At 38.0% G+C, this 20,956-nt stretch overlaps 1 protein-coding gene across 1 annotated transcript in view; it reads left to right on the forward strand.

The window, feature by feature from the left end:
• The window catches only part of stk3 (serine/threonine kinase 3), a 161,717-nt gene that overhangs the window by 87,366 nt on the left and 53,395 nt on the right, over nt 1-20,956 (forward strand). The window contains 1 exon segment of the mRNA NM_001097196.1: nt 12,497-12,672. Coding sequence (NP_001090665.1) covers nt 12,497-12,672 — 176 coding nt within the window.

Raw genomic sequence — 20,956 nt, forward strand, 5'->3', positions numbered from 1 at the left:
GCATAAGGATTTCTCGCCTGCCAGCTCAGCTTTTGCACACAGAGCCCCCTGTCAGTGTATTATGTGCCAAAACTTCCCCTAACTATACAGAGACCCCCACAAAACCATATATTTTTGGAAAGTACACATTCTGACAAATCCAACAAGGGTAAAGAGTCCTTTCTACACCAAAGTACCAAGCCGCAAAGCTTTCCTAAAGTTATCGGTTTTTATGAGATTTCAGAAAATCGCCTAAAAATGTTGCAATTTGCCGCATTTATCTCACACAATTTCTTGCGTACAAAGGCAAGTCACCCCAAATAGGAACACCAGAGGCCTACTGAACAGATTGATGGCCAATATGCATAGATATACCAAAGTCTGCGGAATGTACTGAACCCAAAATGAAAATAGCGCATAAGGATTTCTCGCCTGCCAGCTCAGCTTTTGCACACAGAGCCCCCTGTCAGTGTATTATGTGCAGTAACCCCCCCCTAACTATACAGTGACCCCCAGAAAACCATATATTTTTGGAAAGTACACATTCTGATGAATTCAAAATAGGTAAAGTTATTTTTGTACACCAAAGTTACACCTGGCAAAGCTACGCTAAAAACAGATCAGGAATACTTATATAGGGATAAAATGTGATAAAACCACAAAAATTGTGCAAATCAGTGAAACAACAAAATAAGTTACATGACAGTGTAATTAGTGGCCAGAATATCTGATCCAATAGTTACGCTGTCAAAATAAACAGTTTTTAGGTAAAAGAAAATAAAAACAAAGTGGTAAAATGAAAAAAAAAAAAAAAAAAAAGCAAAACAAAAAAAAACCAAAGTGTTTGTGTATACATGTGTGTACATGTGTAAAAGTTGTGTGATAGTGTGTAAGTGTGTATATGAGTGTAAATAAGTGTATAAAAGTGTGAAAAATGAAAAAAATAAAAATAAAAAAAAAAAAATAAAAAAATGCTAAAATGTGTGCTGTAAGTGTGTGTAAATGTATGTAAGTGTGTATAAATGTATGTAAATGTGTGTATAAGTGTGTAAAAGTGTGTAAATGCAATAAAAAAAAAAGTCCTTACCTGTTCCTGAAGACCGATCGCCTCCTTCCTCATTTGGGCCGGCGCTGGGGGAGAGGGAGGAAGCAGGAAGCAGCAGATGCGATGCGATCGCATCTGCTGCTTCCTGGAGGGTCCTGCGAGCGATCGGCTCGCAGGACCCTGATGACAGCCCCCCTGGCACATTGCCCAGGGGGGCTGTCATTGTTAGAAGCCCTCTGCAGCGGCGGCACATGCCGCCGCTGCAGAGGGCAGCGCTTAAACGCCAACGACGTATGAGACACGTCGTTGGCGTTTAAGCCCTTTTACTGCCAGCACGTATGCCATACGTGCTTGGCAGTAAAAGAGTTAAGAGGGGCCTGGATGAGTTCTTGATCAATCAGAATATCCAAGGCTATTGTGATACTAATATCTACAGTTAGTACTAGTGGTTGTATTTATAGTTTATGTATGTGAGTGTATAAATTGGTAGGTGTGGGTTAGGTGTGCTGGGTTTACTTGGATGGGTTGAACTTGATGGACACTGGTCTTTTTTCAACCCTATGTAACTATGTAACTATGTAATATCTTGCTGAAAATTAGTCAGATGTTGATTGGGCAAGTTTAATTTTCCTGTCAGATCGAGGACCACATTATTGATGTGTCCCTTGCTCCAACGGCTTGTAGTTCCATCATTATAATGCCGTTCTTTTGCCCCAGGGCCAAACATTTGTATTAGCACAATATCACCCACCTTATGTGGGCATATTGAGGGAAATATCATCTTGTTTGGTGACTTTGGAATTCACTAGGGGGTGCTTCTCTGTAAAAAGAAATACACAAGCCTTGGGAATTTTTAAAGGATTAAACCTGTAGTTCCCTGGCATCCCGGGCCATTGCCCCCCTCGTTTGTTAACAGAGAAGCCATAAGTCTCTTCTCTGCTCAGTAACTGCACTACTAACCAATAGGTGGCACTGCTGTGTCTAATTATATATTCACAATATATTAACTGGTAATATCTCAAGCTAGAAAATAACAAATTAATTGAAATTGCAGAAGTGCTTTGGAGAGTGCTCTGAGCAATTTTACACATTTGTTTTGAGGATTTTGATTTTTTTCCAAATTTTTTGCCCTGCATCTTCCACTTTCTCATTACATGATTGCATCCCTGAAAATGGCTTTGTCCTTAAGATGGAAATGGAGAGCAAACTAATTGCACTCATGTTTAAAGATATATTAAAAGTTCTGTCCTGGAAGAATTCTTTGTCTTTAGTTGGTCATATACCAGTTACCATAGCCATGCACTGGCCCGAATCAGGCTGATACAATTATTGGCTTGGGAAGGGGGCAGGCAATGAACCTGAAAATGTAAGTTCTCTGATAGCTGCCTTTTTAGATTTTATAATCAGTGGAAGGCAAACTGTTACACATGCTAAGAAGCACTTTTCAGCTGCGCATTCTGTGGGAGCTGCCATGGTTCATTTTTTTTCCTCCCTTACTGACCCAAGGCCTGCTGAGAATCTATTATGGATTGCATAAGCTTCTCTATAATACTTTATGTGCAACACTTACAGAGCCAGACAGAAGAGCACCCTGAGCTCTGGTGGGTATGTGTCCCCTTCAGAATATTTGTCTGTCTAATGTTAATAAAGTATAATATGTTCTTATGGCTGAGCCCTTATGCCCCTTTGCCTGGCTTTTCTTCTAACTTTGATTTGGACATGGTAGTGCCCTCCCCAATTTTTTATTCAGCAAGAAACGGCGTACAAGACATTCATTGTTTTCAGAATACATAATTGGTCAATATAACGCCACGTTAATTACACAGAATGTTATATTTTATTTGAGGTTGATGGAAACCAGTATCTTTATGCTTGGTAGGTTAATGAGATTTTCCAGTGCATGGGTGAACGCTCTGTCTCCCATTGCTTCTCTGTTTATAAACCTCAATCTGCAGTGATCTACTGCTCTCGCTGAGTTCTCAGTCATACACTGCTTAAAGAAGGGAATGTTTTGTACTTTGTAATTTGGGATGGGAAAATGAAATTTGCATGACATATACAATTATCCTTCTGGTACCATTTTTCCTTATGGCTTTTGTTTACAAAATATTCTTCCTCAGAGACAAATTAGTGTGTATAATCAGGGTGTGTTTCTGCTTACTAGCATCCATATCAGTGCCTTTTTGGCATTCACTTAGTCTCTGTCGAACAATTGGAATTTTCTTACAACAGACTTTCCGTTGCCAAAAAAAATAAAATAAAGAAACCATTTAAAGGGACCTGTCACCCACACATAAAAAGTTGTATAATAAAAGTCCTTTGCAATTTAAACATGAAACTGCAATTTTTTTTAATTAAAGCACTCCCACCTGTTATAAATTTATTTAAACATCTGAGCTGCCAATCATTTATTGCCTGCCCCGTCTCTGTGCATCAGGCATAGAGGGCAGTCAATTACATTTATTTTCTATTTAGCATTTCGTAGAAGTCACTGCACTCCTCACATTCTGCTCATGGGCATTAGGTCCCCCATTTTGGCACATACACAAGATTCTGGGGTGGTATAAAATGTGCCTTTATAACACTGTCCACAAAATGGCACCTGCCGTGATTGTGAATTCCAAGTCTGTAGTGTAAGTAAAGTTTATTTTGCTCAACTAACATTACAGAAAAGGATTTGACATTATTTCCTAAGGTGACAGGTTCCCTTTAAAGTGTCACCAAACAAGATAAAATGGTTCTAATATAAATATTGGGGTATTTATCTAATGTAGACGAGGGGTCATTTTACTTTCATTATTTATTCTTTGCCAAACATAGATCCTAAACCTGTCTGCTAAATGTAACCATTAGGACGATGACACACAGTGAGTTTCAGCCACCATGGCCTTTGCTGAGAGAACCATAGCAGCCAAATTACCCATTCCCACCACTAGTTGTTTTTCCATTGTTTTAATGGAATATGCAGTGCCTATAACACATACAGTGAGTCAGGGACCACTTTGGAAGAGAAATACAGGTGCCAACACAATCTTAGAAGTGCATTTCTCATAGGCAAGTGTGGAAATGGTTGAAGCAGGGTTAGGGCCTATTAATACCACCACAGTAGTATCCAATGCAGGAGAAAGGCGATGACAGTAAGGGATTGTCATGAAAATGACCTTAGAGAAACACTGGAGAGTAACCACGTGCCATTTCATCAATTTATTTTGTAAAGTCCAATGGTAACACACCAGCAACAAATCCTTCCATGGTTAACAAGAAGGCAGTTCCTTCAATCCCACAAAAGTCTATCCACAGTCCAAAGCAAACTCCAACTAAGTAAGGGTAGTGAAGTAGTTGGTCCAACAAGCAGGAGTCCTTTCCTCATTCTCTTTCTCGACTGACCTCCAAGTCTCTGTAATTGGCTCTTATTATACGTGTATTGGCACAACCTCCAGGGAGCCATTGGAGACCATGCTCACCTTGTCATTAATTTACTTTTTACAGCAGTTGAGTATTAGATATACTTTTTTTTCCAATAATATATATATAATATGTAATTATATATATATATATATAAAAAATATGTAATTATCTTGAGCTTGTGTTAAGCCTTTCCCGTGGTCTGATTGTTGTATTTACTACTGTTAGTATATTCTTGGCTCTAGTATGGCTAGGTGATATGTTTCTGAGCTCCAGCAACTTTTTAAAAAGTTGAAGCGGTTAAATTAATAAAGGCAGGGCACTTTATTATATATATATATATATATAAGGTGCTTGAGAGAGGGTCAGCACTCACAGGACTTATACAAACAAATTATTTTATTAAAGAGGAGACTAGCGTTTCGGCTAGCACTCTAGCCTTTGAATATAGCACCTTATATATATATATATATATATATATATATATATATATATATATTTATAAATATATATATAAATAAATAAATATATATATATATATATATATATATATATTTATTTATATATATATTTATAAATATATATATATATATATATATATATATATATATATATATATATATATTTATAATATAATATTGTTTTTCCATCACAGACAGAACTTTTTCTCCTGCCACCTTTTCTCCCTATGGCTTTCATTAGCAAAATATTCTTCCTCAGAGACAAATTAAAAAAACTTGTTAAGATCAATAGCACATTCTGGCTGCACTTACTGTTTTAACAATATGTTTATATGTTATCATTTTTATAGTAGCATCCCCTCGTTCATTATTAGTGATAATCATTTTTTTCTTAAGTCTTTATCAAAGCCATGTCTGTGTATATATATATATATATATATATATATATATATATATATAAAATATATAGGGTTTACTTCTAATACTATCTCTCACAAAATAAAATTCTGCTGTAGTCACGGGATAGCTACATATCCAAAGCCTGGTTATTTGTGTTTAGATGCCATAATTATTATTAGCTCATACCCTGCAGATATTGCTTCCAGAAACGAGCACTATCCACTATCACAATTGCTTGGCTGCTCTCTATGGCTGCTCCCTGCTTATGCAGCTTGTTATTCAACGTTAAAAGAATACTGTCACAGGAAAACATGTTTTAACAGTGCTGCTTTAGTGGAAATTGGATCTGAAATCCATTTTTTAAAAGAGCCAACATATTTTTTTTATATTTAATAAATTTAACATGAGGATATACATTACTTACCTTTCCCAGGTGCCCACAGCCATGTGACTTGTGCTCTGATAAACTTCAGTCTCTCTTTACTGCTGCGCTGTTGGTTGGAATGATATCACCCCTCCTTTCCCCCCAGCAGTTGATCAGCAGGCCAATGTGAAGGTAACAAGATAGCAGCTCCGTGACACCTCTGCTGAAGGATTCAGCTGCCTGAACTGATAGAACCTTCATGAGCTATTAACACTGCTGACACTGTCCTGAATTTGAATGAGTTGATAAACAGGCATAACTGCCTATACTGCCTCCCAATAACTTAGGGTGACTTTGAGCATTTCTCTCCAGCTAAAATATGCGGATTTCAGCATCGTAGGGATCAAATGAATTCAGAAATAATTTGCCTTGCTTAAAGGAGAAGGAAAGGCTAATAAAGAGTTTATCTCAAGCTGCAGGCATACCTTCAATTCTCGCAATAGTGCCCTTAAGTCTCCCCATATTTCACCTGTTCAGATGTTCAGAAGCCTCATAGGAAAAAAAAAAAGCCCCGAGCTCTGTAAATAAAATTCCCATAATGCCACGCTTTTAGACCAAGACCCCTGTACATGTGCAGTTTGTAAGACAATGAGAAAGCTTCCTGCTGATTGGCTCAGATCCACATTCCTAAGGGGGGAGGGAGTTCTTATCATTCTTAAGGGAGGGCGGAGCAGGAGAGAGGAGAGAGCTGACAGATTCTGGCACAGGAAAAAAGGAGACAAGAAATCCTGTGTTTCTTTTGATAGAGTGCAGCGTTTCTGTGAGTGCATATGGCTGTATTTACATAAACCTTTCTGATAAAGCTTACTTAGTCTTTACCTTTCCTTCTCCTTTAACATGCTCACTTACCCAACCTAGTAGTAGATATGAGAATAGAACCAAGGCAGGAGAAACGGTTATGTAACTTGGGTCGTATTAACAGTACATGAAGTAAGAAAAACAATAGCTCATCTGAAAGCAGTTCTAATGTGTAGCGCTGGCTGAAAGCTCAGACTCAGGCACAATGCACTGAGATGGCACCTACACACCAATATTACAGCTAAACAATACATTTGTTTGTTCAAGAATAAAACTTTAAATGGTAGAAGGAATTATTTGCTTTGTAAACAGTGTCATTTAGAAATAAAAAACACATCATAAAAATCATCACAGAATCCCTTAAAAGGATTGAAGGAAAGATGCAATCACTGAGGGGGGGGGGGGTTGCCATAATTTTAGGCACCCCCAGTGATTGTAATCACTTACCTTATACCGGGGGTAGCTGTTAGAGAGTGATCCTCTTCCTTCTGTGTTAGCGCCGCTTTCGCACACGCAGTAGAGTGAAATGCAGAAGGTTAACAAATAAAACATTTTTTTCACACTACTGCACATGTGTTGGCCCCGGGATTGCAGAGTAAAAAGGCAGGAGGAATAGGATTGCTCTTTTGCAGCTACCCGGGGTATAAGGTATTACACTGTGTGGGATTCAGGTGTAAATATGTCCCCTTAAAGTTCATCTGCTCGTGTAACATTTATACTGTGGATCGTAGGTTAATTGTTATTAGGTCACCTTACAACTCATTCTGTTGGGTCAGAGTGTGTGCTTAAAGGTGAGACTCATTCCCTGTCCGAACACTCTGATCTTTATCTTCTTTTCCCACCTTAATCTGTTTCCATAGAAACAGAGTTTATCAGCAGAAAAGCCTAATTCTATGCTCTGTCTATTAAATGTTCTTGAAATTCCTTCCTGCAGTTATATCAGCCCTACCTCCCAATGTCTGCCTTAAGCTGGCCCCACACATTCAGATTTTAGCCTTCTTCCGATAAACGTTAGGACTAACATTCTAAACTAACATTCAGATTACAATTGAAGGATAAAGTCCTAAAAATAACAAATCGGAGGATGTTCTGAACATGAAATAATTGACAGACAACAGTCATACAAAAGTGACATCCCAGAGATGCATTGTAGGTCACCCAAACTCAGATGCACAATACATGCATAGATTTTATTATCTGACTAAAATTTTCTAGCCTGTCTGATTACGTAAACAGCTGAACACCATGGTACGAAAATTATTAGGATGATATTTTGGAGCCCACACACGGTCCAAAAATCAGACGAAATTTAGTTTTGTACTATTATATCTGTGCGTGTATGGCCAGCTTTTGCTTTTGAGTAGGGTTGCAAATAATCTATTCATTTCCCATTGCTTGATAGAAAAACATGTTCCCCAGTGATAAAAATCAAGGACCCCAGCCTAATCAAGCTAGTCTGTTTAATGTAAATTGCAGAAATTAACTGACTTTTTAACTTTAATGATTATTATTTAAAGAGATTTTTACAAAATGCGTCCATTAATAGCGCTCCTCCAGCAGAATGCATTGAAATCAGTTTTTCAGAAGAGCAAACAGATTTCTTTACATTCAGTTTTTAATTTTAACGTGGGACTAGGCATATATTAGTTTCCCAGGTGCCCTCAGCCATGTATGTATGTATGTATGTATATCTTTATTTATAAAGCGCTACTTATGTACGCAGCACTGTACAGTAGAATTCATTAATACAAACAGGAGGTTAAAGATAATGGATAAATACAAATAAATACAAGGTACAGTTGCAATAAGAGTCAGAAACACAAGATGAAGGAGGTCCCTGCCCCGTAGAGCTTACAATCTATATGGGAGGGGTAATTAACAGATACAAATGGGCAAATATAAGTGCTATAGGTCACAGTGGGTGACACTACAATATAAGTGCCAGTTCCCAGATCAGGTGCTGGGTGAGTGCTCCAAAAGGTATATATATATATATAAGGTATGTATAACTTTATTTATAAAGCGCCACAAGGGTACGCAGCGCTGTACAGTCTTACAGAATATAAAATTACACACAGGGAGGACAAGCGATATAATAAATAAATACAATAAATATATGTATATATATATATATATATATATATATATATATATATATATGTGACATGTGGTATGACTTTCAAATTCAATCCAAATAACCTGGAGAGTACACATGTTCTTCAATGCAACAGTGTAATTTATTGAGATATCACTGCAGTGATATCTCAATAAATTACACTGTTGCACTGAAGAACATGTGTACTCTCCAGGTTATTTGGATTGAATTTGAAAGTTGTACAGCCAGCAAGGGGCCTGTTACCTGTTGATGAGTACTTTCTTTGAATACTGGAACCTACGGTAGGACTCTGAATTTTCAATTGTGGACATGTGGTATGAGACACAGTAGGAAGGAGGTCCCTGCCCCGTAGAGCTTACAATCTAAGTGTGACTTGTGCGATGATGAACCATCCGTCGCACGAAACATCGTCAGAGCCGCCACACACCATTCAGGGCTGAATCGGCAGGTAAGGAAGTAGAAACAATAGGATTTCTATCTCCTTCTGCCGATTCAGTGCTGAAGGGAGATTTTGGTCAGGCCCCTTCTATGGCGCCCGATCAAAATTTTCAAACTGGTCCGATCGGCAAGTCGTCCGATATCAGCAGCTTCCTGCGATATCGGTCGACTCGCCGACATACCATACACGCACCGAATATCGTACGAAACGAGGTTTCGTACGATATTATCGGTGCGTGTATGGCCACCTTAAGGTTGATTATATATTGCTCATATGCATAGTATAGATGATTATGCTATTGCAAATATATTGATAAAGATAAGAATGGAGTATGTATCTCCCCTATAACTGTGCTTTGTTGTGTTTACTTAGATCTTAGTCCCATGGTTATGTTAGATGAAATTTAGTGGATGTGATTTCCGAGAGCTAGATTCACCTGTTTGTAAGTGTGATAAAGCATTTTGCTTATTCTTTTAATGATAATAGATAACTTCTGGTATACATGCCCTATTACAGTGTTGGGAAGATTGCTTTCATTTTACACCTGCTGACTACCTTTTGAGATAATGCCCCCATATAATGCACCCCTCTACATGATTTCACCTGAGTTCAAACAGAACCGAGGAGCTTGTATTGTAAAGAGTCCATTCTCTGCTCTGACTGGCAGGGGGAGTATGAATAATTTATTCCGATTCCATTTGGCACATTCCAGGAAAAACAAACCATGCTTCATTTGCACTGCTTACTAAAAAATATATATACTATTCTGTCTGTTCTTTTTGTTGTAATATGTTCACAATACTTCAAGCCAGCCATTCTGTGTTGGCATTCAAGGCATTAAATTATTAAAGAGCTTCCTGCGGGCTTGTTTGGGAATTGATAGCAATCATGTTTATTTCTAAGAAGCAAAAAAATATATATATATATTTTTTTTAAATTAGGGACTCACAGGATTTTTAATGCTATCTTCTGCTGTTTTTTCCTGGTTGGCTGGTAGCTTTCTAGGTGTTAATTTGCTATCATTTTAAGATGCCATTCTGATTTTTATGGCCTATTAACATTTTCATTGCATCTGTCTCACACTGCCACCTGTCATGGTGCGGTGCTCTTAATGTGCCTGGGGGGTTTCCAGATGAGCAGTGCTTCAATAACAGGTAGCTGGGTATTTCTGTGTGGAGCACTTCCATGCTCACTGACCGTCTGTTCTAAATCAGCATTGTACAGCTTGGGCAGAAGGTCAGCAATATATTCTCTATATAAAGCTCCACATTAGTCGCCCACATCATTAAAACTCAAAGATACTTCTCAGCACAGCCCCCAGGCATTTATGGCTTCCTTAATTCAGTGTTTTCCCAGTACACATAATATCACATAATATCAGCCTGCAGCTGAATCTATCAGCACTCATTAGCTCCTTGCTTTGATGTCCAATGTTCGTCTTTCTTCTTTATCTCCTGTGAAATATATCTTAACCTAATTTTTAGCGGAGGGGCTATGAACTCGTTCCTCTGTTTGCTCTGCAGCCCCTGGGGTAGCGAGTTACCTTTGAAAACAATGATCACAGGCCATTTTTATTCACTTTAAGTATTGTCTGTCTATAAGATGGAACATATGTACCATCTACACTGTCTGTGTAACATTTGATTTAGATTGATATCTCATTCATTATCCTCTTTTGTTCCCTCCAGCTCTCTCGCATTTATATTTCAAAATAATTCATATTGTGTACGAATCGTTTTAAGATAACACTTCGGGGTCTTTCCTTTGTGGGCCTTAAGGTGGCCATACACGGACCGATTTTTTACTTACAAACGACCGATTCCCGAACGATCCGATGCTATCGTTAAGTTATCGTATAGTTGGTGGTGTACGAACGATCGTCGGCCCACTAAACGAGCCGACATTATCGTCCCCAAAATCGATCGGCCAGGTTTAAAAATTTTGGTCGTTTAACGATAAAATCTGCCAGTTGGTGTGAGTGTCAGACATTTGTCTTTCAACGATTGTTCTCTGCGCATGTCACGATTGCCAGCAATGACATCGATCGTACGTAGATGTACGATCGTAGGTATTTTACGATAATGATGCGACAAAATCTTTCCCGAATTATCGTTGCCCGTGGATGGCATATCGTATGGGAACTCGATCGCCATACGATCGTTTGTCGATATAATCGTTCATCGCACAACGAGCGAAATCGCCTCGTGTATGGCCACCTTTAGTTTATTGTTTGCTACACAACACACACATAAGTTGCTGCTTACCCTGCCTTGCTGTTATCTGATGTTATTCTTTTCTATTCATTGTGCGTTTGACTATCCGTGCCTTTAATATAGCAGCTCAGCAACAGCTTGGAGGCTGCCTCTTGGACACCCCTTACTTATCTACTGAAAATATATAATATATCGTTTTATACAACTATTTATTTATTGCGTTCTTAAAGGGGTCGCAAGCTGAGAGTGTTAGTCTGATACAGTTTGCAGTTGGTTTTCATTGTTTTTTTTTTTTTTTTGTATTTTTTGAGTTATGTTTTTTATTCAGCAGCTCTCCAGTTCAGGAAATCAACAGATATCTGGTTGCTAGGGCCCATGATGGAAAGAGTCAGAAGAAGAAGGAAAATAGTTCTTATACTACAAAAAAGAAAAAATGAAGGCTTATTTAAAAGCTGCTTAGAGTTAGCCATTCTAGACTATGCTAAAAGTTAACTTGAAGGTGAACTGGCCCTTTAAAGTATGTTTCTAGATTTAACCATAAAGCTATATATTGTAGAGCAGGTCTTCTGAAATGTATCATTTTGTCCAAGCATTAAAGGTGTGGATAGTGGATCCCATGAAATTAGGGACAATAAAGATGTGGGTAGTGGATCCTGTGAAAAATTAGGGACAATAAAGATGTGGGTAGTGGATCCTGTGAAAAATTAGGGACAATAAAGATGTGGGTAGTGGATCCTGTGAAAAATTAGGGACAATAAAGATGTGGGTAGTGGATCATGTGGATTATGCTTCGTGCAAGGGAAATCACTGCATTGGCACAACTGGATGGTGTCTCAGTGTAGGGGCTATGAGGAAAGCTTCAACTATTTACTGTCTGCTGCTTCTTACAAGGACTGTACATGTGAATTGTGTTGTAGGCAGATCTACTTAAGTGACATTTAACCTGATGAGGAATAATACTGCAGTTCCTTCACTTGAAGGGGCAGTGAATGAATGGATGGAAATTTATGATGGGGCTTAGCACAAGATGACCCTACCCTACTGTCAGCATTGAGCTAATTCATTTAAACTCTAATGTTATTATTGGTTTCATGGTTTCTCCTGCAGGTGCCACTATTTCTTCCTTAAAGTGGAGCTCAATTTGCATTTACTGAATTGTAGACTTGTAGGACTGAATTGTTAACCAAATAATGCAATAAACTGCTTGTTTTGTTTAGGGAATGCAACTTCTCCACAAGTGCCACGGCCATCTTTTATGGATTATTTTGACAAACAAGACTCGAAAAGCAAACCTCATGATAACTGCAATCAGAATCTGCACGAGCAGTACCACATATCGAAAAATGTCTTTCCTGACAACTGGAAGGTTCCACCTGATGGGGATTTTGACTTTGTAAGTACAAAAAGAATCCTTTTTTTACCCTAATATCTTATTTAAATGTTAGAGTTTAAATGATAGAGTCCTTCAAATATGGTATATATACTTAAAGTGAAATTTTTATCTGTTCTTCCAGCACCTACACATAAACTCTTTCTTAGTAACAAGACGTTTTCGTTTTAAAGTTCCTTAGGGAGATATGAATGGTGTTTGTCATTCCTGTGTAAAGATGGCCATATAATCCCAGATTTTGTCAGGCAGTGGCCAGTTTCAACCATGCTCAACCATTCTGCCCTAAGGACTGGGTATGGTGGGGTCAGCCCAAATGGAAATTTCATCTGCAGGTACGCCACATCAGTGAGTCAACCTTATAACTGCTGTAATAAGTGAAGAACTGCAGCAACGTCTTTCCGCTATTTGCAGTTCCAGACGTTCAAGGCACCAGTTCCACAATAATAGAACTTGACCATTTATAGGCATTTATGCAATATCCATTTTTGTCCCTCTGGACTGATTGGTCAGGTACTATGTGAACATTGTATAGCTGCCTTTAAAGGAGAAGGAAAGGCTAATAAAGAGTTAATCTCAAGCTGCAGGCCTACATGGGCCTTATATTGCTACTGGGAATTGCTGCCCTTCTGCCTACACAGCGGCTTATTTTTATAAACTAAACAGTACCTGGGCAAAGGCCTATCCAACATCTTAGTCACAAACCCAATCTGTTCTGCCTTTAATTATATAACAGCTTCTGCTCTTAGGGGAAGGCTCCTCACTACATTTTAGGACATGATTACTGGGATTTCTTTTTTTATGAGATAAGGAAAATTGGGACTAGCAAGAAAAGGGACAGTGGCTTATTTGGAAAGATTAAAACTCAAAGAATAAAATAAATGAAAAATTTGTGTTCAATTTTCAATATTTATAGTAAATAAATCCTTTGTAAATGTATTGTTTTATTGTGGCTTTTTTAACACTAAATGACTATTAGTGACTAGTGACTATTTCAGCCAGCATAGAACAGGAATGTTTCTGAGGTTGGTCACGTGACCAGTAGAATGCACATTGTTATGGTTGCTGGCTTCCAACAAAGGGTTTGTTTTAATTGACATGAATTTTGCTTCTAATGAAATAGTTTAATTGGTAGAAGATTATGTCTATAGAAGTCTTATTCTTGGGCTGGTGGAACACGGAATGGATTAACGCACAAAACTGTCATGCCATGCCGCCTCCCAGTGACTTAAATGAAACCGCCTGATGCTCCTGTCATCAGGACCACACATTAGAATGGTTTCAGGCCGTTAAAGGGGATCTGTAATGAAAATAAAAATTTAATATAAGCTTCATTCTGTCCTGTTTCTATAATAACCAAGTTCCTCTTCACGCTCATTTGTCTCTTCATGCAGTGGGTGCAGTCATGTTTTGAAGGTTAGGTCTAATACATCTTTTGAGGGTGGGTTGCACGCTTTTAATTAGAAGAGGTGTTACAGCTCATGCTTTTAAAACTCTGGCAGAAATCCTGTTTTTCAGCATGCAGGATTTGTGCTGAAGTCAGTTATTTTGTTTGTGCTGGAGTCTGTTATTTGAGTTACCCTTAATACATCTGCCAGGAAAGGAAATGTCCCATAAAGATGTCTTAGACCTACCTGTCAATCAAACTCTGCCTGTATTTTGCATGAAGACAGAATAAAGAAAGACCAGTTGCTGAAAGGGGTATAGTGATGGGTAACTTGATTATTTCTGAAATGGTATGTCATTTTTAATTGCAAGCAATGTCAAGCACTGTCCAGTCAAATCAGTGGGAGGCTGCATGGTTGGTTTCAGGTGTTTTTCTGCTCACAGCTTATGCCTTCAGCTATAGGTCCCCCATACTGTGAGTCAGTGCAGAGCTACACCTTTTTCCTCGGTATATAACATGCAAGCTAGCTAAAGCAACTGGGAGAATTGAAAGGGGGAATGTGAACCTAATATTTAAAGTTTAGAATAAAAACAATGCAAAGTAGAAAATAGCCGAACAAAAAAAAGTAATTTTGAAAATGATAATTTTGTAAGGGCAATCTGCCCCCTTAATAATGAGTCTTTGTGGAGTTTGGAAGGCCACCCTATAAAACCTAAAGAAGCTTGGCCTATTGTCCCTGCAACCGGCATTAGCACATAAAGATAATGTGTTTGTTGGCATGGTCCACTTTGCCTTATTTGTACTTTGTTACGCACAGCACCCGTACAATTCAATATATTTCCTTTTTCCGGCTCTACTTCCTTACTTTTTTTTTTTTTTTTTAATATAAATGAAACACTTCGTAAATATCATTTCTACCAATATTGAAATATAGATGGAACTAGGCAGCCGAGACGGGCAGAATGCAATCCTTCTGGTTGGCCGTACATCAGACTGTATTGTTTTATTATGCTTCACATGCCAATATCTTTGGCAGATTTCTCATAACCAATGGCTCTTTCTAGTAGCATCTGTATTTATTTTACATGATTTCTTTTCTTTGCGGTGCTGATTGGTGTGCACGTGTTTGTGGAACACTATGGCTGTCTGTGTAATTGAGTGAGATACAAGTGGGTCCAGTGTGTGTCTCTGTCACTCCAGCAACCTGTGTGTGTGACATTGTGGAATTCTTTTGTGTGTATTGTGATAGCAACCTATGTATGAATCTGATATAGCAGTTGTGGAGACTACAAGATTCCTGGAGTGTAACCAACTGAAAGAAAAGGATTGATGTCAGCCAAAGTCCTTTTAAACCAGGTTATTTTTATAGAATTATCACATTTTACTAAAATTACCAGAGAAACACAGGGGCTGCTAAGAAATGTTAGAAAACACAAGACAAAACTCAGCAAGGAAATTGAAAACCTTTATAGAAGCTTGGGGAAGCCTTGCAATGTAAATATTGCTCTACTTAATTCTCAATTCTTTTATTACACAAATGCAAAGGGAAAATATAATAAGAGTTCAAGTGCATCTAAACAAAAGGCACCTTGGATCTTTAATATATACATCTCTGAGGTGCTGTTTTCAGAACAGAAACATGATGTTTTATGAATATTAATGGGTAGAGAGGCTGGAGTTCTCATTGAGAAAAAGCTTTGTGGCATAAGTCAATATTGACATGAAGTGTATTGAAAAGCTAGAGTGTACTGTACTGTACATACAAGATTATTGTGGCCTATGAATGGCAATTCCTTTTTTTTAAATTTTTATTTATTTTTTGAGAGCATTAAAGTGGACCTGTCACCCAGACATAAAAAGCTGTATAAGAAAAATTCTTTCTAAATTAAACATAATACCATATTTTTTTCTTTATTAAAACTAAATAATTTATATAGCGTAAAGTTTATTTTTCTTGACTAACATGACAGAAAAGGATTTTGAAATACTTCTTATGGTGGCAGGTCCCCTTTAGTCTTAGAATTTTTTAGGCCGCTCTAAAATTGCAAATTGCATTCCAAAATTGGATGTCTAAAATGGTTTATTTCCAACCTTCCCTTGAAAAGCAAAAATCCAGGGAGCATTTGTTTTGTGTAATGAAATTCCTGATGATACTCAGCTCTGCATTATTCCATTTTCTGTAGTCAGAATCCTAACTGGCACAAACCTTTATTTTATGTTTAGGGTGAGTGAATTAATTGGCTTTTAGCTGATAAAAATGACATTGGGGAAAACCTAATATATTGCTACCTTTCAACTTCCCGGGAGCATGAAAGACACCGTGTGAGATGCCAAATGTGCTTATTGCAGTAACACCATCATAATGATTTCTGTCATAGTGATCCCAGTGAACATTTCCAAAGCAACCGTGCTCTCCAGATTGTTTGGTAGTACATAAAGATGTGCACAATATTGGGATGTATTATTTTCAGTAAGCTTCCTGTTTTAAGTGCACAGATTCTGGAACGGTAACAGAACTTGAAAGAGCCATCTGTTAACCAAGACCGAAGGCTTCCAGTGGAATAATGAGCAGAAAAACTAAATTAGAAACATGAATGACGGAAACCCAGCAGTTCTGACCTTAAGTTAAGGTTTCCACGCGGAAATGCAGTCTCATGATAGAGAGAAAAGCAGCTACTAGGATTAAAGCATATGGAGTGACTTTGGGATTAATCAGCAGAATTAGATAATCTAATATTTTTTTCTCCCTGCTGTGTAGCTTTTTTTTTGTAACTGAAATTTTATTGTTTTTACAGTGAACATAACTGGTGTCCATATGATAAAATATGGGAGGGGAAATGAAAACAAAGATATAAAGGAAAACAATAAACACTTGAAAAAGTTATAGTTCACATTGATTAAAGGGGTTGTTCACCTTTACATTAACTTTTAATTTGACATAGACAGATATTCTGAGACAATTTGCATTTGGTTTTTATTTTTTTGTGGATTTTCAGATATGTAGCTTTTTTTGTCCTGATGCTCTCCAGTTTGATATTTTAGCAGCTATCTCTTTGCTAGGGTCTTGTTTACCCTTGCAACCAACTAAGACAGGAATATGAATAGCAGAGGGCCTGAATCGAGAGATAAGGAATAAAATATAACAGTAGTAATAAAATTGTAACTTCACCGAGCAATAGTTTTTTTTTGACTGTCTTGGTCGGTGACCCCCATTTGAATACTGGCAAGATGTAAAAGACAAATAATACAAAAACAAAGAAAAAAAAAAAAGAATGTAGACCAATTAAAAAGTTGCTAGGAATAGGACATTCTATAGCATACTAAAATTTAATGGAAACCACCCCTTTAATAACATTTACTTCAAACAATCTACTTTGTATCACACAGGGAGTGCTTGAAATATGTAGGAGCCGTATTTTAGTACCTGTTGGTGATGAAGAATTTTTCCATTTGGTTTCTGTGTAAAGACTTTCTGCTGTAAGTTTGTGCTGACTGAGCCTGAGCCAGGCAAATAAGCCCATTGGAAATTTAGTCTAAAAATCCTACAATCTTGTCCAAGACCTTAGTGGTGAATTTGCATTCCCACCAGGCAGTGAAATTGCCCCCATAGATACGGTATTTACTTGCTTGCATTTATTTTAAGAGGCCCATAAAGGCTTGTTGGGTTCCCCAAAATATTTATTTTAATCGGACTCTATCAATCTTAATATGTCATTGGATGGATACACCCTTTTTTAAATAAAGAAGCTTCAGATTCAATAAAAAGTTGTCAGACAGTGGTTTTTATTATTGTACAGATTGTTTAGCACCTGAACTATAAAATGGCTGCCATTAGACCCTTCCCCCCCCCATAGGGCCCTGATTGGTGCAATGTTTGGGGCCACCTGGAACATACAAAACCCTTTAATTGCGGTCCCTAGTAATGAATGGACCCTTACACTTTTTCCACTTTTACTAAATGTGTTAAGACTAGATAATGGCAGTGAAAACCGTCTCAACAAGGGAAAGTGTGGTCTGTAGATTGATTCATTTTTTTTTATCTTGTATTCGTTAGTGAGACGTATAGAATTAGAGGAACCCACCTTTTTAAATTGTAACTGCACCATAAAAGCTGCAGACATGAAGGTGAACCCTTCTATTAAATAAAAGGTATATTTGGTGGTCTGTTTTTTATAAAGGGGTCCTTACCATTATCCCATGGAGACTTAGTTAATAACCACAACAGGATTTTGATAATGGTTTCATTTGGACCCCTCTTGGGCTTAGCTTCTTGGCTCAAATCTTTAAAATGTGGTAATATATGGCTTTTCTGGTCCATTGCCCCTAAACAGGAGACAGATTGTATTATAAGCAAATAACAGTTCTAAACAAGTGTTATTTAGCAGAGCGGCCAAAATCCTGGTGCACAAGAGCATGACGCAAACAGAGGCATGCAGTAACATTTTATTTTCATTTCTGAAAACTGTCTTAAATTAGATATTTTGACTGTTTGTACCAAATGTAAATGTTCTGTAATTATGTCATTTTAAGGAAATGTGGGGAATATACAACAGCTGTCGTCCTAGAAAGTAATTGCATGTCAGCCCTCTTAGTAATAAATGTACTGGAAACCCAACGCTGAATATTCCATTGCAAGAACTGGGCTGGAACTGAAAGCCAATGGGCTCTTCTGGCTTTCTATCATGTAATGTGAATTTCAGGGGGTAATGTGAAGGACCAAGGCAGCGTCATATAGTCAGCTCCCATGTAGCTGTTCTGATAATAAAATTCTTTGGGAGAGTTATTAAATTGGCAATCATCCAGCCACTCTGTAACTTAATATACATTTATGGGACAAAGGCTTGAACTGAGCCCAGTCTCATTTTGTTCTCTATTTTATCTCCAACATATGTTCAGATATAGATGTTCTGGGCGAATCTGTTACATTACATTGCCATGCCATGCACAGTTTTTTCTTAAGAACACACTGAGCTTCATTCCAGAACAATAATCCAGTTGAGTTAAAACCCTCCTCTTTTTCTTATGTGAAATAAGTCTGAAACTATTGTACTGTCTGTAGAATGGCCATGCATTGCTCAAGAATTGGATTGCTGAAAGGAAAAAGAACTAGAAAAGGACAGAAGTCTGGCAACCTTAATGTCACTCTTTACAGGAAGCATTTTGCACTAAAACTAAATCAATAAATCTGGTTTGATCCTCGGTCATGGTGGGAGCGGTCTTGCTCAGTTTGCAACTTTACTAACTCTCTTATTCCCCTGTCTGATCACAATCTGCTTATGTTTTAGCGCTCGCTAAAGCTGGGCACAAACGCACCGTTAAAATCGTGTGAAACCTATTTTTGTCCGATTTGTGGACAGTGTGTGGGCTTCGAATTATCGCCCCTATAATATTTGTGCCATGGCGATCGGTCGTTTAGTTGTCAGCCAGGTTAGAAAATTTTAGTCGGCTAGCGATAAAATCTGTGCATGTATTGTGTATCGTGTATTGGACAATATCCTTGGGGGACCAATGGAAGTCCCTTTTGTACAATTGTTGTCTGACAACTATTTCATGTTCAGAAGATCCTTCCATTTGTATTTTAAGGGCTTTATCTTACAATTACAGTCTGAATGTTAGTTTCAGATAGTTGCACTTTAATATCCTAATAAAACTAAAATCTGAATATGTATGCCCACCATAGCTCACTCCACACCCTCTGCAGTTCCCCAAACACTTACATACTGCGACCTGCATATGTCTTATCTCTCTTTCTTTGACTCTCTTTAACCATCTCCTGTCCTAATCAGGCTACCTCTGTCTATTATAACATGCTCACCACTGCCCTTAATGAACTTTCTCCTGCCTAGACTAAACTGTACTAGACCCAAACAGCTCCAGCTTTGGCACACAGCTCATACCAAATCTCTCCCAAGACATTCACATACACTTCCCAGTCAGAATCGGACTTATGTAGCTACAAATCTGCTTTGCTCTTCTAAAACACCAGACAAGCTAAACAAACCTACTTGCTTCACTTGTTAACTCACTCTCTAAAGAACTTGCACAACCTTTCTCTACCTTCAACTCTCTGCTGTCCCATTCTCCACCCCCTCCATGTGCATCAGGTACTCCACGCTACCCAGTCTCTTCTTTGCTCCTTCTCCTGTGACTAAAGAGAGTCTCAAAACTTTTGGCTTACTCTCACCTTACTTACCTGCCTTCCTTCCTTCCAAACTTTTCTGCAGTGCTAATCTCTGTCTAATGAAAGCCTTAACTCCTCTATTTAATCTCTCCCTCTCTATCTTTCTTAACTGACTAAAACATGCACTTGTCACCCCTATTCTGAAAAAAACCCCTCTCTTGATTTCTCAAATCCTGGGAACTTACACGTTACCTCTGCTCCCTTTCATCTCTAAACTATTTAAATGCATAGTTTACAACCGACTAATGCTATTCCTCTCTGACAGTAACTTGCTCGCCTAAAGCCAAAAACCACTTATAATACTTCTTGATCGCTCAGTTGCTTTTGACACAGTTGATCACCCTCTCCATTTCCAGTTCCCCTATTCTTTTGGCCTTCGCAACACTGACTTGTTCTGATTCATTTTACCTCACAAAACGTTCTTTTAGTGTCTCTTATCATCTTCGCCCTTACCTCTTTTATGATAGGGTTCATAGTTAACAATTCTACTATCACCTCATCTCCCCAGGCCTGGTGCCTTGGGTTATTAATTCTGCCATGTCTTTCACTCATATCCAGTCACTTATTAAAGCATGTGAGCTATATCTAAGAAATATTTCCAAAATACAATTAATTATCACCCAAGATTCTGCCAAAATGTAATATTTGTATCTTTGGATGAGAAATTGAAACCCCTGGTTTCACAATATTGCACTGCACCCAAAGATGATCGCCCTGGCCTT

The sequence above is a fragment of the Xenopus tropicalis genome, chromosome 6, assembly GCF_000004195.4.
Source record: "Xenopus tropicalis strain Nigerian chromosome 6, UCB_Xtro_10.0, whole genome shotgun sequence".
In the NCBI taxonomy this organism is placed as follows: Eukaryota; Metazoa; Chordata; class Amphibia; order Anura; family Pipidae; genus Xenopus; species Xenopus tropicalis.